Source organism: Phascolarctos cinereus, unplaced genomic scaffold, assembly GCF_003287225.1.
Source record: "Phascolarctos cinereus isolate Bilbo 61053 unplaced genomic scaffold, phaCin_HiC Scaffold_2;HRSCAF=192, whole genome shotgun sequence".
NCBI classification, from domain to species: domain Eukaryota; kingdom Metazoa; phylum Chordata; class Mammalia; order Diprotodontia; family Phascolarctidae; genus Phascolarctos; species Phascolarctos cinereus.
This window is the reverse complement of record NW_027555625.1, coordinates 361411648-361439079: the sequence shown is the minus strand read 5'-3', so window position 1 is coordinate 361439079 and position 27432 is coordinate 361411648. Positions and strand designations below refer to the sequence as shown.

Sequence of the window (27432 nt, the reverse complement as noted above, 5' to 3'; positions counted from 1 at the left end):
GAAGTTATTAGTTGGTTGAGGTTCATTTTAAGTTTTATTTGGATTCTTTAAAAGGTTTGTAAAATTAAAAGCTCAATTCCATTGAAAAAGTAAAACCATAATTAGATATTTTATTACATTCAATTCAATTCAATTCAAAATAGACACTTAACACAGTGTTTTGAAAATACACTCAGTAGAGATCTTGTGATATAGTGGGTAGAGCCCTGGCTCTGGAATCAGAGCTTAGTTTGAGTCTTGGCTGTGTGCCATTACCATTTTTGGGACCTCATCTCTGTGAGATACGTTTGGACTAGACCATCTCTAAGATTCTTTTCAGCTTCACCATTCTGTGAAAAGGTATTGATTTACAGAAAAGCTGTTTTCTTCACTAAGATGGAATATTGCTGTGTTTTCGACTCTATAGTACATTGTAATGAACATTTGCCTTTTCTATAAAAGTAACATTAAAATGACATCTGTTAGAGTCAAGATGATATATAGTGGATAAGGCACAGGATTCAGAATCAGAAGACCTGAGTTTGAGTACTAATTCTAACATTTGCTGGCTACATGGCCATGGGCAGTATACTCAAACACACTTGAGCCTTAGGTTCTTTATTTGTAAAGTGGAGGAAATAAGATTTTAATTGCTTACCTCACAGGGTCATTGTGTAGAAGCTTTGAAAAGCTTAAGGCACTACATAAACATAGTGTTTTTTGCTTGTAGTCGTCATGACTATATTCTTAGGAAGAATTTTTGTGTGTCAGTATTGTTTGTTCAGACTCGCTTTAGTCGTGTCCAACTCTTCATGACCCCATTTGGGGTTTTATCGGCAAAGATATTAGAATGATTTGCCATTTCCCTCTCCAGTTCATTTTACAGGTGGGGAACTGAGGCAAACAGAGTTAAGTGACTTGCCCAGAGTCCCGTAGCTAGTAAGTGTCTGAGGCCGGATTTGAACTCATGAAGATGAGTCTTCTTGATTCCAAGCCCAGTGGTCTATCCACTGCACTACCCAGCTTCTCCATCAGTATTACTAACCTTAATTTCAACTTTCCAATAAAGAAAAATCAGTTGAAGACTTAAAAATAGAGGGAAAATCTTAGTGAATATAACCATAAATTGGTGGAACATAGGCCTATAAAGTAAAAGAAAGACCCTTCTTTTTTAAAATAAATTACCCTAGTAAGTAAGCTTAATCAACCATTTATGTCCTTTGAAGAAGGAATTTTAAGTGATTTGGGAGATCCAGATGTTCACAAAAGGATGTTTTTGCCCACGAATGAAAAATCCAGGAAGGGTAGGAAGAACATATTATACAGAACTCTAAGAAAATAGTAATGCCATGGGGGAGCTAGATGGCACAGTGGATAGAGCACTGGCCCTGGAATCAGGAGGACCTTAGTTCACATCCAGCCTCAGACACATGATACTTACTAGCTGTATGACCCTAGGCAAGTCACTTAACCCTGATTGCCTCACCAAAAAAAAAAAAAGAAAAGAAAAGAAAAGAAAATAGTAATGCCCAAAATGGGAAGTAGACAGTGTTTCTTTGAAGTATTATTAGATGTCCAGAGTTTATAGGAGTAAAACCCAAAGTAACAAATGAGGTTCAACTTGTATTGGCAAGGCCTAACTCAGTTCATGGTTAGCATGCAATGACACATTAGCAAGGCATAAAATAATTTTACTAATAACAAAGAATTTTAAAAGACAATTCTTAAAGTTTAAAAAGGAGAGTACTTAAAATGTCAAATCCCTGACATCTCTAAATTCTCCATAGGAACAGACCTCACTAAGTCAAAAAGGCGTTTCTTGTTCATAAGTCATTCTGTCATTCATTTGTGACTCTGTGACCATTGCATGCCAGGCCCTTCTGTCCTCCACTATTTCTTGAAATCTATTCAGTTTTATGTTCATTGTTTCCATGAACTATCTAGCCATCTCATCCTCTACTGTCCCCTTTTTCTTTTGCCTTCAATCTTTCCCCAACATTAGGATCTTTTCCAATGAATTCTGTCTTGTCATTATGTGGCCAAAATATTTAAGCTTTAGCTTCAACATTTGACCTTCCAGTGACTTTCCTGAATTAATTTCTTTAAATATTGACGGATTTGATCCCCTTGCTGTCCAAGGGACTCTCAAAAGTCTTCTCCAGCGCCACAGTTCGAATTGTGGCTTTTCTTGAGGGCAATGGAAATTCCACTAACACCTCTGACACCATCTTCCTATAGTGTATATAGGGGTTTTATAGGCTTCATGTAGCACCAAAACCAAACCAGTGATGATCCCAAGAACAGCCTTCTTAAAGGGAAAGGAAGTTCACCTACATGAAATAAGTGCTACACTTATCACAATTTGCAAGGGAATATCATTGGGAAAAATGAAGATGCTCAAGATAAGAGTTGTTGGGGGGGGTAAGGGAGGATGTGGATGATAATTCATATTTTTATAAAATCTCAGAATTGAGTAGGACTTCAGAGATCATTTAATTCAGCCCTTGCCCATATGGAAACAAGTTCCACAACATTTCTAGAGTTGAACATTAAGCTGTCACTTAAAAGACCTCTAGGGAAAGGATATGCAATACCTTACAAAGTAGGCTATTCAACTTTTTTTGAAAAATTATTCTTAAACACTAAAACAATGAACGTTTCCATATGTATAGCAAAACACAAAAAGAATTATGTATGGAATTTTAAGCTTCTGGTTTTTTTTAAGAAACATATTTTACATTAAACTTTACTTTTATAGCTATCCTGCTTGTTTGTGCTTCCTTTTGAACTTTTATGTTATCTTCTGTGCATTTTAAAATGTTTAAAATGTTTGAATAGCCTTTTTTGTTTTGCAGCAGTACTGTTAACCATCTCTACCCCTCATAATTCTTCACCTCATTTGAAAACAGGGGAAAAAACCACCCTCATAACAAATTAACATCAACAAGAAAAACAAAACCCACAGTGGCTGTGTCCAAAAATGTTTGTCTCGCCTCTTGGTTAGGAGGTGGTTAGCATGCTTCATTTCATCATAGGACCCTCTGGCAATGTGGTTCATCATTGTTTTAATTAAATCACTCAGGTCTTTTGAAGCTGTTTATCTTTACAGTGTTGTTATTATATAATTTGTTCTTCTTGTTCTGCTGACTTTACTATGCATCAGTATATACTTCACGGAATTTTCTAAAATTGTCTCGTTCATAATTTGGTGCAGTGCAATAATAATCCATTACATTCATATGCCCTATTTTGTTCATCCATTCCCTTAATTTCCACTTCTTTTCTTCTTGTCTGCTTTTAATCTTCCCCTCAGGATCAGAAATTTTGTTTTGCTTGCTGCTATCCTCTCCCCTGCCCCCAATACTGTCCTCTTAACCTCTCTCTCCTTATCCCCATCTGTTTCCCTGTGGAGCCTGATGCATTTCTAAATCAAACTATATGTCTCTGTGTTCAGTCCTCCTCTATTTGTCTCAGATAGGAATGAGGGTCATCTGATACCCACTTCCTCTTACTCCTTCCTCCATATTTTGTATAATTTTCTTCTCATCTACCCCAATTATGAAAAGTAGCAAGTACTAACTCCCTTATTCCTCCTTTTTGTTCACTAGTGTGTTCCTTTTTACCCTTCTTTATCTGTCCCCTCTTAATGCCTACAGAATGGAACCAAAGCACCCCTAGATCCTCTCTTTTTCTTAGTTAACTATCTAACTACCCTTTAAAACATCAAAGTTCTGAGGGGGCCCTTGTTTCTTCTCCCCCATTAGAATGTTAACAGCATCATCCGATTGCTCAAATAAATTTACCTATTTCTCTTGACTCCTGTATTTGTATTTCAAAGTTCCTACTCAGCTTTAGTCTTCCCATCAGGAATACTTAACAGTCCTCTATTCCATTAAAGGCTTATTTCTTCCCCCTTAGGATTATATTCAGCTTTTCAGAGTAAGTTATTCTTGATTGTAATTCTTGGTTGTAAGAACATACCTTTTGCCTTTTGTAATATTGGGTTCCAATTATACACTTCTCATTCAGAGTAGAAACTGGCAGTTCTTGTGTGATTCTTGACTGGTTCCTTGGTACTTGAGCTACTTCTCTTTGGATGCTTGTAAGAATTTTTTCTTTGATGCGGAAATTCTTCATTTTAGCTTTGACATTTCTGGAAGGTTTCTTTTGTGGTTTCATCTGGAAAGTGATTGGTGGATTCTTTTTATCTTTACTTAACTTCCTCATTCTAGTAGATATGGGCAGTTTTAATTTATTATTTCTTGAAATATATTGTCCATACTTTTTTTTATTATGGTTTTTGGGGAGTGCAATGATTTTGAAATTACTCCTTTGGGATCTTTTGATTTTGATGTCAGCTTATGTTTGCTTCTGTTTTTTCAATCTTTTGTCTTTGTTCTATTATTCTTTGCTGTTCATAAATTTTGATTAGTCTATTCTAGTTTTCAAGGAGTCTGTTATTTGAATAAAGTTTACTTCTTTTTCCTCCAAGCTGTTTATTCTTCTAATTCTTTCCTCTAGAGCTCTTATTTAAATTTTTATTCATCATTTTGTTTCTTCCAGGTATTTATATAGCCCTTGTGGAAAATTGGAAAATCTTATTTTTTCCTTTTAGTCTCTTCTTGCAATAAGAATAGTTCCAATGATTATGAAATTATTCTTTCCTAGTTTAGATTTTTGGTTGTATCTGGATTTTGTTATAGTGGGCAGTGATTTTGGTTTTTCTCACTTCTCCAGCCTTGGTTTCTGAAGTGGGGCTTTCTTCTAGGGCATGCTTTCCTCCCCCCTCCCATTCCACTTTTGGGTGGGATATTTAGCTTTGCTTTTTTTCAGACTTCGTCATTTATGTACCTGACTTCTGTTTTTCCAGATTAGCCCTCCCTGGATTTTTGAGGTTCAATATACTGAATCATCAGGGCCTCATATGGTGTCTCCTGTGGCATGAGGTAATCTCCTTTTATGAACCTGTTTACCCCACGGTGTGGGCTTCCCCATTCTGTATACAGCCGCATCCAAACTCGTCTTTGAAACGTGGGCTTTTCTCAGCAGAGCCCTTCATTCTTAATGCCTCAAGACAAAACGCCTTGCCAACTACTAAATCTCTGATCCATCTCTGGTCACACTGAGAGGCTTCCAGGTAATATGAAGAAAGACTTGTTTGCTTGAAGTAACATTGACATGGCTAGTAGTCCTAAAAGGTCTGGCTGACTTTTTATGCAGTTCAGGAGTGTGAGAAGTCATATACTAAAGCTTTTTATTGGATTTATTGATCACTATTTGGTCTGGTGCATTTTGATTTGTTGTTTTTTGTTTTGTTTTTTGTTTTTTGCTGAAGTAGTTATATGGGAGCTCCACTGCCTTTTTCCATTCAGGAAACCCTCTTGTCTGGGCCCTATTCCACTTTTACACCTAATTATTTTTCTTATATTAAGCTGAAATCTATCTCCCTGTTTTTTCCATTAACTGGTACTAGTTGAGGGACACACAAAATAATTTATTTTAGTGTAATCGGCCTTAACGATGTAAAAGTCATGATCATGCCCCCTCCCAAGGTTTCTCTTCTACAAACTAAATGGTCCTGGTTTCCTTAACCTACTCATTGACAATGGTTCCCTCTTACCATCCTTTAGATCCTCTGGATCCTCCAGATTCCTAACATGTGGTGTCCATGGTTTGTTCAGCCCTGTCTCTTGACAGGTTCCCTTGGTTTCCAGTTCTTTGCCACTACAGAATGAGTTGCTGTAAATATTTTTATACATATAGGTACTTCCTCTTTCTTTGATTTCTGTGGGGGTATAGGCCCACTGGTGGTATTGACAGATCAGTGAGTATAGATGGTCCAATAACTATGTATATAATAGGCAATGAGTTTTAGAAATCAGTAAGTGAAGTTATTTCATTCTCTTTTCAGTCATTAGAATTTCATTTGGTTGATCTATTGGGAGAAAATAATAGAAACACTTTTTATTCTACTTTCAGTGAACATTTAAGGATAATTGAATATGACAAGTTTTTTGGAACCTCAAAAAGCAATTTTAACTAGATTTTTGAGGAGACTTAGAAAAAAAATTTTTAATTTTGTTTTTATTATTAAAGATAAGGTTATATCAATAGAAGAAATAAACTAGAATGTAATAAGCAATGGAATCAAAACAGAAAGTAACAGATATTTTGTTTTCAAAGAATACCTTCACCACCACCAAAAAAAAAATCATGCAGCTGTATCTTCTAAACTTCTTTGTCATCCCAGGTGAAGCTAAGTGGGGAAAGGACATGACTAGACCATCATCTCTCAAGAGCAGAGACCTCACATCTGACTAATTAGTATTTGCTGATCTTAGAACTTTGTGCTTCTTCCTCCATGTTGCTTTCTTGACATTACTGGGATAACCCTAAATTGTTTAGTTTCTTACATTATTATAGCCATGAGCCTTACTGGTATGTTTCTTTTTGACAATTGGCTAGATTTCAGTTAGTTTTTAGCTAACATATATTACTGAGATGAGAGCAGTTGGTAATAAACATCCTGGCAAAGGTCTGGAATGAACTTTCCCAAAAATCTTCAGGCGAAGGCTAGGTTTAGAGTATGATGTTACTGAGGTACACGTAAGGAGATTATGCATGGCTGAAGAGTAAACCCACAACTCTTTATTACTGGAAGACCTCTCTTGAGTCCATATGTCTTTCCCAGGTGGCTATCTTTCTGTTACTGTCTGTATTTATGTTTGTCCTTGATGTGTCTCCTGGATGCATTGTCTGCTACTGGTCCAGTCTCTCTGTTAACATGGTCAGTCAGTAAATGCAGGGAGTGATGAAGAGTATATTGTTCCCTCTGAGCTCCCTCCCTGTCCTTCACCCCCATGTCCCTGTGTTATAGGAGAATGGGTCTGACTCCTCAGGTACTCCAGAGCCTTGAATGTTCCTTGATTGCTTTGCAACTAGAATAGTCTACTACTGAAATTCCTGTATTCTCTTTAAAGTCTTCAGAGGATTGGTTAACCAATCATGATCTTCCTTTCTTGATCTAATAAAAGAGGCTTATGCCTCACAAAAGTATCACAGGGTATAAGCAATCTTAATTACAGATTATAAAAACTGAATCTAACACTTGCATTGATTAGTTGAAGTAGAGGATATATAACCTCCTCCCTTACATTCACTGAGGCTCTTTCATAGAAATGAGATCATAGCTTCATATTTTTGGTAGTATTTGAGGCTATATACTTATAATTTTTAAAGAAAATTTTATGAACAAATCTTCTGTTAATTATATTGGGGAACCAATGTTGTGTGAATCTCAGATTAAAGAGCCATTCCAATTAGATGTAAATTAGTGCTGACCTTGATCCTATTAAATGTTGAAGCAGTGCTTAGTTGCAGATTTCATACCATAAGTTTGTATCTGTAAGTAATATATAACTGGGAAGCTACTTAGTGGGTGCTGATTAATAAACTTGAGTATTTATTTCCCAGGGTCATGAGGCTTAAATAATTATTGTAATATAAGTACTTTATAACTAAAGAGCTTTGCCAATGTAAAACACTTTATCAATCTCTTATTAATAAATAGTGGTTGAAATTGAACTGGATGTCTTTTAATAGCAGAAAAGATAAGATCTTCTCTACTGTCCCTCTTGGTTGTTTTTGTTAAATAAAATATTCATTCAGTTCAACTTATCATTTAAAAGCCCTCGTTGTGTAAAGTCCTATATACAAGTGACAAGTGAAGAAGACCGAGTTTCTTAAGCTCCCTTTGGGTGCTATTAATCAGCTATCTGATTTAGGAGAATGATGAAGAAATATAACTATACAAGACTAAGGAGATGAGGTTCAGAATTGGAGCGTGGTAAAGGGGAGGGAAGGAGAGAATAGTAGTTCAGGATGGTGGAAACAGGACTACCCTGGGATTCAGATATCCTGACTTTCAGTTTGGGAAGGAAAATGGGAGCAAATATGCTTAGATTCCCTATTGCCTCTCAAAGTTTAAAATGGTATAGTTAAATCTTCTCTTTAAAAGTTTAAAGATCCTATGAAGAAAAGGAGTAGAAGATGGTTTGGAATGAAAACAGGAAGAGACTAGAGCTAAATGCAAAAAAGAAAAGAGCAGTAGAAAACAAAACAAACTTTGAAACAGGATTATTCCAAGAGTATTGACAGAATAAGTTTCAGAAAGTAATCATTAGTAATTTAAGATCTGATAAGATATGATAGAAATGAAGGCAAGCTTGAAATAAATCCTGATGGATGAAATTCCTCTGTGGGTGAAAGAAACATTCAGGCAAATTCAAACTACACATAAAAGATGTTGAATACCTGATGCCCTCCTCCAGATATATCTGCTACTATCCTGGCAAACTAGAAATAGTTCACCTCCCAGTGATAACAAAAGCGTTTGCTTCAATAAGCTTTTTAAAAGTAAAATAATCATGTTAATCATTTGATTTTCTTATGTAGTTATAAAATTAATCTTTTTAATTAATATATGTTTTCAAAAAATAATATGTCTAGATTGGGGGGGAAATGGGTTAAGGTGTAAAAAAAAAAGAAACTTTTTTGGTAGAAAAAAAGCGTTGACTGATAGTTTCCTGTTTAGCAGTTTGTATAATTTATATCACATTCTATGTCAGAATAGAATTTCATAGCTTATACTGGTCAAACACAGTTAAAAGTATTTTAATTAATAATGAACACATCTAAAAGAAATGTTATTTCACCTTGACATACTAATAAGCTATGGGTATAGGGGACGAGATTGTCGTAACAACCTATACCTACTTCCAACAGGTGAAACTGTATATTTCATTGCGTCAGTAGTAGTGTTATACAATGTTGAAGAACAACTTCAGAGACATTATACTGGTCATAATGATGATGTGAAGTGGTGAGTGTTCAAATTTTTCAATTATTGATCTGTGCTTTAAGACTTTAGATTGTCTCAGTGCAAAAGTATTAAAATAAAAGTTGTTATATTGGGATTAATATAACAGGCAGCATTGTGTACTGGAAAAAACACTGGGCTTGGAGTCAAAGACAGGTTAGAGTCAAGCCTCTACTGTTTACTGGGATGGTAAGTCACTTTACCACTATTAGCCTCCTTTTCTTCATATGTAAAATATGGGGCATGTATAAGCATGATAATGCTTATGCTACCTACTTCACAGAGTTTTTGTGAGGAAAGAGCTTTCTAAACTATGAATCTCTAAACATAAGAAATATGAGCAGTTGTATTATTGTTGAGAAATATCAAAAAGGCAGGAAAGGAAAGGATCAAATGAAATAATATTTTAATAAGGGCTTTTTACAACCTTAGAGTAAAATTTAAATATTGCTATTATTAACATTATTAAATAATTATTATAATTATTAAACCAATCATAGTAAATTAATCATGGTAAAATCATTTTCCATCAAACTAGAAAATCTCTTCCACAAAATTAAATCTTTCTTATTAGTTACCAGTGACTCTGTGCCACTCTGCTTACCTTATGATCATAGGTCAAGTAAACATGAATTTATTAATGCCTGCTGTGTGCCAGGTACTATACTAAGCCCTTGTATTATATGAAACTGACAGCACAAGAAGCTACTGCTTGACATTTGTTTAATAGCCATCTAGAGGATGAAAGTACAGACTAATTTCGTTTTCTTTTTTTCTAGTGAAGATATAGCACTTGTATTATTTTGATATATGAATAAACTATTATGTGGCTAAGACCTATATTTTCTTTAAATCCCTAAATTTTACATCACAGTCTTTTCACAGTTTAAGCATGTGGCCAGAGTATTAAAGAGACAGTGCTGACTTTTTTTTTTTTTGGTGAGGCATTTGGGGTTAAGTGACTTGCCCAGAGTCACATAGCTAGTGAGTGTTATGTGTCTTAGACTGGATTTGAACTCAGGTCCTCCTGACTCCAGAGCCAGTGCTCTATTCGCTGCACCACCTAGCTGCCCCTGACAGTGCTGACTTTTTAAATTATCCAGTAAACTGATGCTCAGAGAACAATAGCATGCTAGAACTGGAAGGGTGCTTTGACTTATGGAACAAAGAAAATGAGACCCTAAAAGTATACAACCACAAAACATAAGAATCTGAAAACGGTCTTAGAATCATAGACTATAGCATGTAAAAGTAGAAAGGGGCTTTTGAGATCAACTAATCCAGCTTTCCCACTGACTAGCTATGTGACCTCAAGTAAGTACCTTCACCTCCATGGGCCTTAATTTTCCCTTATATAAATGTTTCCATAGCTAGTTAGTAGAAGAACTAGGATCAGAATTTAGGTCTTCTGCATCATGGTCCAGTGTTCTTTCTACTACTCTTCCATTGTATGCCATTACAGCCTTCGTCTTCATTTGTATTTATATATCCTTGTTGTGACTTCCCAGTGGATTGTGACATCCTGAGGAAATGGATGGTGTCTTTATTTTCACTGGTTATTCTCCAGTATATCTAAGCTCCATGTAACAATTATTAATAAATGTATTTGATTAATCACATTAGTAGATCTCGTATTTAAAATAGTACCTTCTAATCATAATTTTAAGGAGTATCTAGATACTTCATGAATTATTTTGATCCTTTTGAATTTAAAAATTAATAATATTTTCCAATTTGAAAATCATTCTTGTGTGAGAGAAGCAAAAGACCTTCTAACACAGATTAAAAAAATTAATCATGGATGATAGCCAAGATGATAGGAAAGTTATTTGAAAATGTTTAATGAAATTGGAATGGCCAAATGTAACCATACTTTGCAAAATGTTCATAGGCCCATAGATTTAGATCTGGAAGAGACTTAAAAGTTATGTAGCTCAATACTCTCCTTTCTACAGATGAGGAAAACGAGGCCCAGAGAAGTGATTTACCCAAGGTCACATAGGTTCTAGGTGGCAAGCCCAGAATTTGGACTCAAGTCTTATGACTCCAAATCAAGGATTCTTTCCACTGCCCAATCATTATTGTTTCATAATAACATAGTTAATACAATTTAACTAAAAGGCACTATAATAACATTATGAAACTTGATTGTAACATCTTTCATCCAATCACTTATAATGAGATGTAATAGTGAGATGCAAATAAGATAGAAAAACTGTTTTGGGTAACAATTAATAACTTTAAGTGAAATATGCCTGTAATTTATACTGTGTCTGAAAACATTTAAAATTATTTATAATCTAAGTTGATTAAACATCATATACAGATGAATTATATTTGGAATAATATAACTAAAGCTTATTTTTAAAGTATACATTTTTAACAAATATTCCTTTTCTAGCCTAGCAGTTCATCCTGATAGGATCACCATAGCAACAGGCCAAGTTGCAGGTACATCTAAGGATGGAAAAGTGAGTTGATATATTTTTCATGTAATCAAAATAAATCAGTGTCAGGCAAGAATTATATATTGGTAGTATTGAAATAACCTATTTAGTAGTTATATTATTCAGTGACTATTTAATCACTTATTAGAACCGAACTTTAATTTCTAATAAAAAAATTTCCAGACATTTAAGATTAAAATAATCTTATCCACCAAGTTCTAATCCTGTGCCTCCTTTTGGCATAGAGGTGATCCTGGGCTCCCAAAGTCTATGCAAGTGAAGAACAAGCTCTGATAGGTTCTAACATACTGGCATGCTTTTGTGCGTGGTCCTAGCATTGACCAGCCTGGCTAAATTCAGAGAAACTGATCACCAGTAGTTTGGTCACCTGGTGATGAGTTCTTTGTCCATGACCACCAGTGAAGCAAGAAAAGTATAAAGTGGCCCTTAGTTTTGTACATGTTCCTTCTATTTTTATAATGATGGTGACAGTGTGACAGAAAAGGGGACTGTACACATACTTTTGTTAATTATAACAATCCCTAAATTCTCATTTCAATGAAGGTAATCAGTAAACATTTATTAAATGTCTTCTATGTGCCTACTATATTGGTGGGGAGGAGTCAGAAAGTGAATGATAAGGGAATATTAAGGAAAAAAGGCTGAAAAATACCAAATATTTTGAAAGGAAGAAAATTCCACTAAAAACTTAATGCACAAGCAGATAAATCGACAGAAAGAACTCCTAAAACTAGAAGGAAGGGTGAGTACCAAACCTCAAAGAAAATATAAAGCTTTCTTTAAAAATATTACAAGAAAAAGGAAAGTGAACCAATGCCTAATGAAATAAAGAACTCTGTGGAATTCCAGGAGAACATGTAATAAGAAGAAATTCTAGAATGGTTCAAAAGACACTTGAAATCTGTAAGAAAAAAAATTAAAAAGGAATAAATGTCAGAATTTATAGCTTTCACAGCAGGCATAATTAGCAGATTAGAAAAAAAAAAACTTGAATCCACAGGAGCTGGTTTCCGCAAAGAAGTGAAAGAGAAAACAACATGTTTGGATTACAAATATACTGAAGTAGAGAAGAGCGAAAGGCAGTAACATTAAAAAGAATACATGATTTCTATATAAACTAACAGCACTGACCCTTAAAGATAGGCTGTGCAAAACAACTTAAGGATTTTACGTTTCCCAGAAAAAAAAACTTGGCAGATTGAATAGCCTGAATACTATAATTCCAGAAATATTATAAGAAAATTGCCTAGAGCTTCTGAATATGGGAAAGAAAGCCCCATTCAAAAGACTTCACAAGTCACTTAAAGGAAGAAAAAAAACAATAATAACCATATACTTCAAACTGAAGACACACAGTGGTTAAATTTAGTAATTCCAGCTACAAGCAACAAATTCTGCCAATAATCAGAAGACTTTCAAATACAAATGAAAGGAAATTTAAGTAACCTAATATTATTCTTTACCATCTAGAACCCCAAGGAAGGAATAGTATATTCTGAAAAGTAAAGGAGCTAAAGATGCAAATCAAAATAAAAATTTCTAGAAAAAGACAGCCTAATGTTCAACATAAAAAGATGGGCAATCAACAAAGGAGACACGTTTGAGGAAGCCCCCTCCAAAAAAAAATGTGAGCTGAATATTCAAGCTGTAAACACACCCAGATGACAGAAATCCAAGAAAGGTAAATAAATACATTACCAAGGAAAGTATAAGTAATAAAATACTTGTAGAGAGCTCCATAGAATATTTTGAAAAGGAAGAAAGCCTCATCTTAAAAAAAAGAAAAGATCACTAGATTTCTTAAAGTACACACTAGATTTCTTAAAGATAAAGATGCAAGGAGAATGTAAGAAATAGAAGTAAAAGTAGAGAAGCAGAACTGAAGTACCACACACTAAATCCCACAATCTTCTATAGGTGAATCAGTCAATCAATAAACATTTTATTAAGCCCCTACTATGTGCTAGGCACTTTGCTAAGTGCCAGGAATACAAATGCAAAAAAGAGAAAGTCAGTGCTTGCCCTCAAGAATTCTGCAGTCTAATGGGAGAAGACATAGAAACACACAAAAGGAAGCATAAAAATGGGAAAAGAGGAGAGCTGAGGGCATGGTGAAGGTCCAGTCCAGGAATGAGAAATTAAGAGATGGCTGGCCTAGTAACCCTCTTGAAATGGAAGCTTTGGGAGGAGTACTTTGCTTCACCTTCCAGCCCTCCAGTCAGAGGGACAGAAGGTACTGAGGGTACAGAGAAGTGAGTGCCAAAACTGATGCAGTCTTGCAGGATGACAGATATTTTATGATGAGGTTTTCTTGGGGCATAGAGTCTAGTCCAAGGAGTGTAAACTGTTGGAAAATGAAATCAGTATATTTTGTGGGACAAAATGGCAGAGTGGGAGGATGCATAAATGGAGAGAGAGGACATGGAGGAGAGAGTATGATACACTCTTATCAAGTCTGTGAATGAACAGTGAAGGGCTAATAACCCTTGTATATTCATAATAAAGAGTTAAAGGAGAAAGAGGGGAGTGGCAGGAGGGATGGATTGAAGCTGGGGGAATATAACAGGGATGTCTCAACCAAAGGGGGGGAAGGGTTTCCAATAAAGAGCAAGTAAGTACCCTCATGGGGGAAGAGTTGTATGACTGCAATGGGAAATGGAAGCCTTACAATGAATTTAAGGTGTAAGTTGTTGATACACAGGGACACTACTTTCTTTCAGAGTGTGTTGTTACCTCTATGTATAACCTGTTGCTTTAGGAGAAAGAAAATTGGAACTCCTAAAAACAACTGGCACACAGAAAGGTGAGAGGTGATGAACCCAAAAATGAGACAGCATGGTCAATGGGAAAGAGACTGATTATGGGAAGGGCACAGTAGCACTGAGCTATGTGATTGGGTAGATGATAATTTCTACCATGGAGTACTGCTTCTATCCACATGATTTCCTTCATGAACCAATATTTCTAAGAGTGAGATGCAACATAAAAAAGATACAATAATGCAAGATCTATAAAGGGAGTAACAGAAATTGGTTAGAAGAAGGAGCTCAAATCATATACTTGCGACCTTTAACTACATAAGGAATATTTTAAAATTTAAAGAAAAAATAAATATATAAATCGCAAATCAGGGAATAAAAGTTCAGAATAGATAGAAAAGGAAGAGAATTAATGAAGACAACAAAGCAGAGACATTAGAAGTTAGAGGAGAGGATAGGAGAAGGTACTAACCACTTAGAGAAGGAAAAGAAGGCATAAAATAGATAACCAAATAAAAGAAAGAAAAATCAGTAATTGAAATTGAATCCCAAAATGAAAGAAAAAGGTGACAGATGGGGTAGAGGGGAGGAATATCTTATGGGAACAGGATGACATCAAAGTAATTAATCAAAATGAATCATATGAACAAAGTACTGACTTAAAATATGTAAGAGAACAAAAAAAAAGTTTCCTTAAAAGAGAGACAAAGACACAAATGAGAAAAGTATAAATCTTATTCTCATAACTTAAAATATTAATGGATTAGACAACCCAGTAAAATGAAATAAAATAATAGAGTGGGTAAGAAAACAAAACCCCACAATTTGTTACTGACAAGAAACACATCTAAATAGCAAAGACATACACAGGATCAAATGAGAGGCTAGAACAAAATTTGCTATTCATCAAATTAATTTTAGAAAAGCAGAATTTGATCTCAAAATATTAGAGATAAAAATTAAAATTCACAATATCAACAGAGATAAATAAGGAAATTGCATTATTTTTGAAGGAATAATAGACAATGAACCAATATCAATGTAAAACTTATATATACAAAGTGACATAGCATCCAAATTCATAAAGGAAAATTAACCAAATTGCAAATTTGCAAACTGCAAGAAGGTAGAGGTAATAGTAGGAGACATTAATATTTCTTTCTCAGGGCTAGACAAATCTAAACTTTCTTTTAGATTTAAAATTTAGATTTTAAAAATGGTTAAGACAGAATTGAACAAACTGTTGAAGAATATACAACTAAAACATTTTTGTTATCTTCTAGATGGGAATACCAAAGAATACACATTTATTGGCACTTTGTGACATTTGCATAAAAAATACAGAAAGCACAAAGAAATTCCAAGTAGAAGTGGAAAAGAAATGCTAAACTTACCCTAACAGACCACAATGTAATAAAAGTAGTGATCAATTTAGGAAGCATGAACAAAAGCATGAACAAACCTAACTAGAGATTGAATATTTAAATCCTAAATAGTGAGGAGGTCAAAGCACAAATCATAAAAACAACTATATGAAAGATAATTATAATGATGAGACAACATAACATTTCTGGGATTCAACTCAGAGGAACAAATCTTGTCCCTAAAAACATACATTGACAAAATAGAAAAATAAAAGGATTAATGATATAAATATATATAGCTATACATATATATATATATATATACACATACATACATACATATATATTAAAGTGAGAAAGCCAACAATAAACTTCAGTTAAGCGTAGAAGAGGAAATCTTGAAAGTTAGAGGGAAATAGATAATTTGGACACCAAAAAAACTATCTACAGCTGATAAAACTAGTTTTTTTTTAAAAACACTAACCAAGTTGATAAACTTTAGCCAATCTTATTAAAAACAAGGTAAAAAAATCAAACTGGTTGTCCAATGAATAAACAAACACTTACTAATGACTTACGTGCCAAGCACTGTACTAAGCACTAGGGGTACAAAGAAAAACGAACAGTTATCCTTGCCTTCAGGAAACTTATAATCATGGAGCAGGCAGCATACATACATACATACATATATGTGTGTGTGTGTGTAATATAATAGAATAAAAAATAAAGAGTAGATGGTAATCGTAGGTGGGAAGGGATCAGAAAGAGAACTCAACAACCAACCCCGTATTTCTTCCATCTTAAAACACAAATTGCCTGAGAACAAGCTCCCTCTTTGACAAAAACTGCTGAGAAAATTGGAACGCATTCACAGAAATCAGGCATCAGACCAGCATCTTATCCCATATTCCACAAAAATTCAAAATGGTTGTGTGGTCTAACTATTAAAGATCATACTATTAAAATTAGAAGAGAAGCCTATCAGACACTTTTCACAGATGTGTGAAGGGATGAATTCTCATCCAAATAAGGGATATAAACAGTCCACAAAGATAAATAATTTTGTGTATCTGAATAATTTAATACAACAAGGATAAAAAGAATCATTATTGATTGAGGGGGAAAAACCCACAACTTTCCATAATTCTCCCTGATAAGGGCCTGATGTCTAAGATATGAGGCAGCTAGGTGGCTCAGTGAATAGAGTGCTTGCTGGACCTGGAGTTGGAAAGTCCTGAACTCAAATCCAACCTTAGACACTCACTAGCTGTGTGACCCTGGGCAAGTCACTTAACCTGTTTGTCTTAATCCACTGGAGAAAGAAATGGCAAACCTTTCCAGTATCTCTGCCAAGAAAACTCCATACATGGTTATAAAGAGTCAGACACGAGTGAAAATGACTGAACAGCAACAGCAGCAATCCAAGATATACAGACAGCTAACAAATATGCAAAAGCTAGTACTTAATAGGTAAGTGGCCAAAAGGATAGGAACAAATAGTTTACGAAAGATTTTAAAACTGGTAGCAGTCATGAAAAAATGCTCCAGATTACCAACAGTAAGGGAAATGCACTCAACACAACCTTGAAGTTTGGCCTAACACTTGGCACTTTTAGCAAAGGTGCTAAAAGATTAGAATACATTTGTTGTGAGTTCTGGACAGATAGGTACACAATGTGTTGTTGGTGAAGTTGTGAATTGGTCCAGTGATTCTGGAAATTAATTCATAATTGCTCAGAGAAAGTGAGTAAAAAGTCCATAGCCTTTGATGCACAATTTGCACTCCTGGTAAAGAAATGCCTGTATATACAAAAACATTTGTAGCAGCTCTCTTTGTAGTGACAAGGAACTAGAAATAAAGTAGATCCCGTCAATTGGGGAATGGCTAAAAAACAACAACAACAAAAACCCCGCTATGGTCCATAAATGTAATGAAACATGCGTGTGCTGTAAAAAATGGTGAGCATGATAAATACAGAGAAGGGTGAAGTAAAGAATGAGGAAATAAACCCCAATAATGTAAATGGAAAGTATAACAAGAACAAAACAGTTAAACTACATATTTCAAAATTGTAATGCAGATTTTTTAATACATTGATTGGTATTATGATTTTTTAAACATTCAGTTTAACTGTTTTTTTGTTGATATACTTTCCATTTTCTTTTTTATAAGGGATGACTCTCTGGGAGGAGTTAAAAAGAAGAATTCAGTGGGAAATGTAGGTGTGAAAACAAAAATAGATTAATAAATTTATTTAAAAATAAAATCTTTAAAAATGGCAAATTACTAAATAAACATCAACACCACAGACATCATTTCACAAGGAAGTTTACTACCCAATTTAAATAAATTACTACAGCAAGACTCCAGAAAGCCTAGAAACCACCTCAGTTAGCAAGACGAAGCAGAGAGAGACTTGGTAGCTAAGGGCAACCTAATTTAGAATATAAATTTTTTTGTAAAATCTTAGAGGACAATGGCAAAATATTGTAAATAATATTAGCTCATAAAGGAAGAAGCACTGGAAGGAATTTTTTTTAATTAGACAAGAAACTGAGTTAAACACAGTCATCCTGGGGGCATTTAAGGATGAAACTGGAAAGAAGATAACAAACATGAAAAGTGGAAAAGATTTATATTATTTTTATAGCAGATTCTTTTCTCTATCAATGACAGTGAAGCCACCATATCTGAGCTCTAACATTCTAGTCCCAGATGTTCTATATAAGGAAATGGAAATGAACTGAGGAACACAGAGATGAGACACACAGCTGTATTAGGTCATTTATACATAGAGGAATTTGATGCTGATTGAGACACAATTTGGGGGGTATGAAGGATCTATTCTCAAGGTATATAAGAAAAGGAAATACGAACAGCTTGGCAGGGAATCCTAGACATTCTTGCCAAAAAAAAAAAAGGCAACAAAAGCAATTACAATTATCAGCCCATGTGTTTATTCTTCCTTCTCTGCAAAATTTTTGTGAAAATAATCTCTGCTCAAGTCAGAGGCATTTTTGACAAAGATCTGAGAAAGCATCATTCAGGCTTTTGCGAGTGATGATCTACAGTAGATCATGGCATTTGTTACACAGTTTATTGAAAAGGGTAGAGAATACAAAACATGATAGCTCTTCACATATTAGAGGACAGCTGTCATGCCCTCCCCCAAAGTCTTCTCTTCTGCAAGCTAAACAACTCTAATTCCTTTAACAAATCCTCGTATGGCCTGATCTAAAGGCTCTTCCCCATCCTACCTGTCCTTGTCTGGGCTCTCCCCATCTTATTATTGTCTTTCCTAATATATGGTGCCTAGAACTGAATACAGTACTTCAGATGTGGTCTGACCAAATCTGAATATGATGGGATTATCTTATCAGCTGTTCAGGACACTATAATTCTCAATATAGCCCAAGTTTACATCAGCTTTGGGGGAATACCATGTCACACTGATGACTCAAATGGAATTAATTGTCTACCAAAACTCCTAGATCTTTTTCATACGAACTGATATCTAAACACCACCCACCAATATTTTACTTAACGAAGGTAATTTTTAGAACACAAGTGTAAGACTTTTCTTTTATTACTTTTAATATGTTAGCTATTCCTCCTGGCTTTGCATCATCACCTCTACCAACTCTTTCAGGAACTTAATATTAAGTTTATCAGAGCCTAGTGACTTGAAACCATCCAGGACATCCAGCTGTCCTTCTTAGCGTCACTATCATCTCCCTTGTCTGTCATTTTTTTTCCTGTTCCAAAAAGGTTTTAATTTTTCTGCTAGGTCTTTATATTTGAAGGGTGTTTTGTGATTTTAAAAAATATATTTGAGCAGCTAGGTGGTGCAGTGGACAGAGCACTGGCCCTGGAGTCAAAAGGACCTGAGTTCAAATCCAGCCTCAGATACTTGACACTTACTAGCTCTGTGACCCCGGGCAAGTCACTTAACCCCGATTGCCTCACCAAAATACACACACACACACACACACACACACACACACGCACGCACACACGTGCGCGCACACACACACACACACACACATATAATTTATTTTTAACATTTAAAAAAAATTGAGTTCTAAATTCTTTCCCTCCCTCTCACCCTCACTGAGAAGGCAAGCAATATATCAGTTTTACATGTGAAATCATGCCAAACATTTTCCTATTAGCCATATTGCACTCAAAAAAGGCAAGAAAAATAAAGTGAAGAAAACTATACTTTGGTTTGCACTCAGAGTTCATCAGTTTTTTCTTTGGAGATGATAGCATTTTTCATCATGAGTCCTTTGGAGTTATCTTGGATCATTGTATCGATCAGAGTAGCTAAGTCTCTCATAGTTGATCATCAAATTTTTTTACACAGTTGATCATCATTACAATATTGCTGTTACTATGTACATTGATCCCTGGTTCTTCTCACTTCACTTTGTTGTTATTGTTGTTCATTTGTTTTCAATTGTGTCAACTTTTCATGACATCGTTTGGGGTTTTCTTGGCAAAGATACTAGAATGGTTTACTGTTTCCTTCTCTAGCTCATTTTGCAGATGAGGAAACTGAGGCAAACAGGGCTAAGTGACTTGCCCAGGGTCACATAGCTAGTAAGTGTCTAAGTCAGACTTGAACTCAGAAGGATGAGTTTTCCTGAATCTAGGGCTGGTGCTCTATCCACTGTGCCAGCTAACTGCCTTGTATCAGTTCATATAGGTCTTCCCATGTTTTTCTGAAACCATCCTCCTCTTCGTTTCTTATAGCACAGTAGTGTTCCATCGCAATCATATGCCACAACTTGTTCAGCCATTCCCCAAATGATGAGCATCCCCTTAATTTCTAATTCTTTGCTATCGCAAAAAGAGTTGCTATAAATATTTTTGTACACATAGGTCCTTTCCTTTTCTTTTTAACTCTTTGGGGTACAGACCTAATAGTATTGCCGGGTCAAAGTGTATACACAGTTTATAATTGTTTGGGCATAGTTACAAATTGTTCTCTAGAATGGTTGGACCAGTTCACAACCCCACCAACAGTTCATTAATGTACCTATTTTCCCTCATTCCTTCCAGCATTTGTTATTCCTGATAGGTTTAAGGTGGTACCTGAGAGTTGTTTTAATTTGCATTTCTCCAGTCATTAGTGCCTTAGAGCATTTTTTTTTGTATGACTATAGATAGCTTTGATGTCTTCTAAAAACTGCCTGTTTGTATGCCTTGACAATTTATTAATTCGGGAATGGCTCTTATTTTTATAAATTTGACTCAGTTCCCTGTGTATTTGAGAAAAGAGGACTTTGTCAGAAAAACTTGCTGTAAAAAATTTTATATTACTTCATTGTCTATGGTACCTTTTATCAAAAGGTAGTTTCCCTGGTGATCTCTTTTAATTAATTGCTTTTCCCTTCTCTGAGATCAGGCTTCCTAGCCCTGCCATTTTTACTTCAGCTGAAGCATGATACATTCTGCTCTATCTCCTTATTTTAATTGCGTCCTGTATGCTTGTTGGATTCTGGTTTCTAATCTATTCAGCTGTCTGCTTCCCGTTTTATAAACCTGTTGGGTATGGTAGATTTCTATACACAACTGAATGGTGGTGGTGGAGGTGGGGGAGATGGTTCTTTCCTTTTTCAATCAATTCCTATAAGGCTGAAGTTCAAGCATTACCTGCCACCACCACCCTTTCCCCCTCTACTGTCAAGCTCTTCCTTGTGTGATGTTTTTATGTGAGATAATGTTCCCTATTCTACCTGTCCCTTCCCCCTTCTCCCAGTGCATCTCTTTTTCTCACCCCTTCACTTTTTTAGATCATCCCAGCATATTTGCCACACCTGCCCTCTGTCTATATAGAATACTTCTAACTGCCTTAATAATGATAAAGTTCTTAGAAATTACTTATATTATCCTCCCATATAGGAATGTAAACAGTTTCATTTTATTGAATCACTTATGATTTGTCTTTCATGTTTGCCTTTTTATGCTTCTCTTGAGGTCTTGTGTTTGAATGTCAGATTTTCTATTCAGCTCTGATCTTTTCATCAAGAATGCTTGGAAGTTCTCTATTTCATTAAATATCCATTTTTCTCTTGCAAGATTATACTCGGTTTTGCTGGGTAAGTGGTTCTTGGTTATGATCCTAGCTCCTTTGCTTTCTAGAATATCATACTCTAAGCCATCTGCTCCTGTGTGATCTAGACCATGGCTCCACAATATTTGAATGTTTTCTTTCTGGCTACTTGCAATATTTTCTTCTTGATCTGGTTGCTCTGGAATTTGGCTATGATATTCCTGGGAGGTTTCATTTTGGAATCTCTTTCCAGAAGTGATTGGTGGGTTCTTTCATTTTTTGTTTTACCCTCTGGAGCTAAGATATTGGGGCAATTTTTCTTGATAATTTCTTGAAATATGATATCTAGCCTCTTGTTTTTTATCATGACTTTAATGTAGTCCAATAATCCTTAAATTATCTCTTCTTGATCAGTTTTCAGGAAAGTTGTTTTTCCAGTGTGATGTTTCATGTTTTTTTCTATTTTTTCATTCTTTTGACTTTATTTTTATTGTTTCTTAATGTCTCATGGAGTCATTAGATTCCAGTTGGAAGATAATTTCCCATTTGTCCAATTCTGCTTTTTAAGGAGTTCTTTTCTTCATTAACTTTTGTGCCTCTTTTACCATTAGGCCAATTCTGTTTTTTAAGAGGTTGTTTTCTTCAGGCATTTTTGTGCTTCTTTTACCAGGCTGTCTCTTTTCATAATTTTCTTGCATCACTATCGTTTCTTTTCCCAATTTTTCCTCTACTATGCTTATCACTGTCTTTAACGCTTCTTGTTGGGCTTGGATCTAATTAGCATTTTTCTTTGAGGCTTTGTTGTAGCTGTTTTCACATTATTGTCTTCTGAGTGTCTTGGTCTTCCCTGCCACTGTAGTTGCTTATTATGGTCAAGGTCTTTTTTTGTTGTTTGCTTATTTTTCCAGTCTATTTCTTGGCTTTGAACTTTATGTTAAAGTTGGAGTCTGCTCACCTGGGGCTGGGAGGCACAGTTCCAAGCCTCAGATTTTATTATGCTAGTATTTTCAGAGCTAGTTCTGGGGGTCTGCAAGTTTCCGGTGCTTCTGAGGTGGTGTGATACAGAGAGAGGTATGGTCACTGCTTTTCTGGTCTCTACTCTGGTCTTCATCAAAGAAGTACCGCTCCTATTGTCCCTGGAACTGTGACCAGGTCCCCTGCTCCCTTGTGACCAACCACAAGTAATCCTCTTCTCCCTGCAACTTCGATCCAGAACTTCATAGGGGTAATAGACTTGTTACTCAATGCTAGCTGCCTCCAGTACAAAGGGTTCCCTATAATCCCTTTCTGACCAGTTGTCCAACACCCTTACTGTCTCTGGGCTGAGAGCCCTTAAAACTACTGATGTTGTTGCCATCTGCTATCCACCTCCAAGGCCCATTATTGGTGTTGCTGCTGCATGTTCTATGGGCTAGCTTCCACGCTATTGTCACACACCTTTCCTACTGACCTCTTTAGTAGTCCTACCCTAGAAAAATGTATCATCCTGACCTTTTGTTGGCTCTGCTGCTCCAAATTTCAATTTGAAGTGTTATTTTAAAATTGGGAATGTTGGGAGAGTTTGGCTGGGTTGCTGCCTCTAATCTACCATCTTGGTTCTACCTTCTTCTCAGTCATTTTTGTTTTTCCAATCCAAAAGATCTTGTCAGAAAAAAAAAAGCAAAATAAGAATTGAATAGCTCTTTTCTTCATCACACATTATCATCTTCCCATCCTTGTTTTAGCAACCATCCTACCCCTTCTTTCATCCTTTTCTTTTGCTGTTTATGGCTACAAGTCATAGAACATCACTTTCCAAAGTATTAAACTTACAGGTCATCCAAAGGTCAATAGAAAGGTATATGGTGGGCATGAATAATCTGTAATACATTGCCATTGAAGATTTATTTGTGCAAGAAAAGCAGCATTAAGGATATCGTCAGAGAAATTTATGTCTGTAAAGCAAAGATGAGGGATAATTAGTGAAGAGCCCACATACTACATTAGTATCCATATGGTAGCAAGACATCTAAGTAAGGCCTCCAGGATGTTGGGGCCTTGTAGAGAACCTACAGGAGAACATGGACAGGAATAGCACAGAATGAGATCGTATTAATGGGTTGTAATAGTTAGAGAAAGTAGCCCCATAAATGATACCATAGATCCATCAAAGTATCAAAATTATTGTGATTTTTCTCTTCCCTCTAATATACCTTAAAATAGCTCTATTAAAACCAATAGATTTTAATTTAAAAACTAATCTGAACAGAATTAAAGCTGATTTCAAGTGGCATTTATTTTAGTTGGCTGCTGTATTTTCAATATCTTATCTAATATTATTTCAGATAAAATTCTTAATATAAGATTTCCATTTTGTGCTTTACATGTTACCTGAGTCATATTGAACTCGATTTTGAAAGCTTTATAAAAACAGAATTTTCTTCCAGTAAAAATTTGAAAAAATAATTTGATAAAATGAAAAACCAAAAAAAAATGCTTATATTGTTCTTTGGTGACTTGCATTACAGATACCATGTATAATGGAAATCAAATTCCTATGATGCTATAAGATCATGGAATCATAGTTATACCTAGAAGATCTAACTTAGAGATCTCTAATTTATGAGTCTACCCTCTACCAACAAAAATAAACTTCTTGTCTTAGTAAATGGTTTCATGAATATCTGTGGCCAGACTTCTAGTGGTAAGACCCTGTATTTTAATAAGTTGATCCTCAAGTGATTGATAACGGCTGTCGTCCAAATCATACTCAGAGACCTTCCAGTTTGCTAGGCCCTATAGAACTTGTTTCCTTTGGCATAACCTTCCTAAAACCAGATTTACCTCTGTATCACAAGGATCCTCATACAGATAACCTGGAAAATAGCTGATTGGTTAGTGCTAATAATAAATAAAACTTTTAGTTTAATAATAATGATTTGCTTTGGGGATTTATAAGTGCTCAAGAATATTATACATTTCATAAACATAATCGAGAGTGGTGGTGATGAACTTCACCATACTCACCGACAATATGATGCCTAAGAGAATATAATACACATAAGATTTACTTTTCCTTGTCATTATTGCTTTTAAGATTTTATAATCTATATATGTAAATCAATTTATATCCATAAATCCTAATAGTCAACAAAAATAAGCAGAGCAAATTTAAAAATTAGGTAGAGTTCACCTAAAATTAACTAGCATCATAGGATAATCAAATTTTAGAATCAGAAATCATAAATTATAAATTATATCACACAGTGCTTTACTTGATAATAAATAAATAGGCCATATTTGGTGATAGCCTCAAAAAATAATGTGTTTGATTTGTCTTGTGTTCAAAAGGCAGATTTATAATATCTTAATTAATCAGCAGGCCACTTTATAATGGTTGACATTTCTGCTGAAATGATCTTTTAATTCTTTCAACTTTAAAAAAAATAGACAAATCTGTCATAAATTGGCATTTCTACATTTTTGTTTTAACAGCAATTACCCCCACATGTACGCATCTGGGATTCTGTCACATTGAATACGCTGCATGTCATTGGAATGGGTTTTTTTGACCGGGCAGTTACCTGTATTGCTTTCTCTAAATCTGTAAGTATATAGGTACTTGAAATTGATCTGATGTTTAACAATACGGCATGTACCTAAATCTATGTGTTCTTAAATATATTAAATATATTTGTATGTATTTTGTGCTATAGTATGTGTTATTCTGTACTAATCTGTTTCACTCTATAGTATAATGCTATAATATTCAATACTATTCTATAAACTGTAGTATGGATGTATTTTTCACTTAGCATGTATGTATGTATTCTGTACTATAGATGTTAGGATATGCCATGAAGTTAAACATTTATGTGTAAATGTAAATGCAGGCTTCTTGTTTTTTAAGGAGGGCTGCCCACGTGAATTGGAAACCGTCTTCCTTTAGGCACTGGGAATCAAAATTACTCTTCTTCAGCCATTTAAAACTGAAAGGGTGCCCCATGCATGGCTCTTCTCTTTTCCCCTCCTGCACCCTCATCATCCTAGTTTTCCCTGCCAGCACCCCTTCTAGCTAAGTAAGCAAGTACCAAAGACACTGGACAATGTGAATGCCATATTGGGCTAAATATAGACCACATTCTTCCTCCAAGACTAGCTTGTTATAAGAGTCAAAATGTGGCCTGTTATTAATATTATTTTTCAATACATTTTTCCATGGCAAAGCAACTTCATTTTATAAGTATGACCCATATTCTCAAAATCAGTCATGATTTTAAGATTAGGGAACTTTTTATTAAAGGAAAACATTCAATTCTTTTTATGTTTATTTGAACTTTTCCTGTGATTAACTTTGTTTTTCAGAATGGAGGAAGCAATCTTTGTTCAGTAGATGACTCCAATGACCATGTGCTTTCCGTGTGGGATTGGCAGAAAGAAGAAAAATTAGCAGATGTCAAGGTTTTATCCCAAATCATTCAGTCGTTTGTGTTTGTACTAGAACATTATTCCTCTTACTTAGTGCCAGCTTGTCAGATCTCTTTTCCTTTATACTGAAGCCCCTTCTTAACATTTCTGTTTCTGATAGTAAGCTGTTTATTCTTCCATACATTAAGATGAGATGTCTTGGAATCATTTTTCTGCCTTTCTTCTCCCTCCAAATTCAGGCACTAAGTCTTGTAAATTTTTCCTTCACGATATCCCTAATAATCTCCCCTTCTTTCCATTCCATTTGTAACCACCTAGGAAGATCGTTGATAGGATAGAAAACATGAAAGGGTCTTCAATATCTGGAAATGCCTGCTGGTTCACCTGACTACAGCTTGCAGGATATATGTACTTTGAAAGGTTATAACTGTCCTCTATATTGATCTGAATTCTACTTTTCCATCAATATACATCTCAATAAAGTTGATTCTAATGAAACTTATTCCATAATGATTTTTTGAATTTTCATTTACTTCTTTTGGACTAACCTAAAATTCATAAATTATATCATGCAGTCTTTTACTTGCTTATGTGTTCATTATATTGTTCTCTGGGTGCTTAATATCTGTATATCCTATTTTCTCAATTTAATTTTAAACTATTTGAGAGCAGAGATTGGGGCTTGCCCTTTCCTACTTTCCATTGTTAAACTCCCAGTGCCTAGCAGAGTACTGGGCAAACAAAAAGTATGTAATAACTGATAATAGTTTTTCATTCTGTGAGTACTGATTTAGACAATTTTATAGCTTGTTATGTTAGTTTGAGGAAACAGTGTAATTTTAAAAATTCTAGTTATTAAATTTGCTTTTGGATAAGCCTTTTCCTTGCTTATTCCTCTTGAAGCTTTAAAAAGTAGGCTTGAGAGGTATGCAGATAGTTTAAAAATTAGATTATTAAATCAAAACTAAACAGCATTTTAGAAATATTTGCACAATCATACAAAAACACAAATTCTATTAAAATGTTTGGGATGAGCAGCATTTTTTTTCACTAGCAATACAGGGGGAAGGGACAAAAAGAACATTCAAAATATTTGGATATCTAAATAGTTAGAAAACAAGCATTCCTTTCTAACACTTATTAAATACAAAGCTTGCTATTTAGAGTATTTTTTATGCTGAAAGAAAAGTTTGTTGTTTTTGATAGTGTATCCTAAACTTTTTACTTAAAGCAAATATTTTATTTAGAAAATTTTTTTCTCAGTGTAGAGAAAGGAGGTAATTATTTACATTTCTTACAGATTAACACATAATGTAGACAAACGGGTCCTAAATTTAGAATGAGATGGTTCTAAATCCAAGGTTGGCCACTTATTAGTTAATCATTCATATGGTCACAGGCAAATCATTTAATCTCTGTGCTTCAGTTTCTTCTTCTGTAAAATTGAGATAATATTTGTGCTAACTACCTCACAGTTTTGTTGTGACCAAAATGTTTATAAACCTAAATGTAGTGTGT

The 27432-nt window shown here is 34.8% G+C and overlaps 1 protein-coding gene across 1 annotated transcript in view; it reads left to right on the top strand.

The window, feature by feature from the left end:
• EML1 (EMAP like 1) overlaps positions 1–27432 on the top strand; it is a 218804-nt gene that overhangs the window by 123235 nt on the left and 68137 nt on the right. The window contains 4 exon segments of the mRNA XM_078150420.1: positions 8711–8860; positions 11259–11328; positions 24982–25092; positions 25852–25947. Coding sequence (XP_078006546.1) covers positions 8711–8860; positions 11259–11328; positions 24982–25092; positions 25852–25947 — 427 coding nt within the window.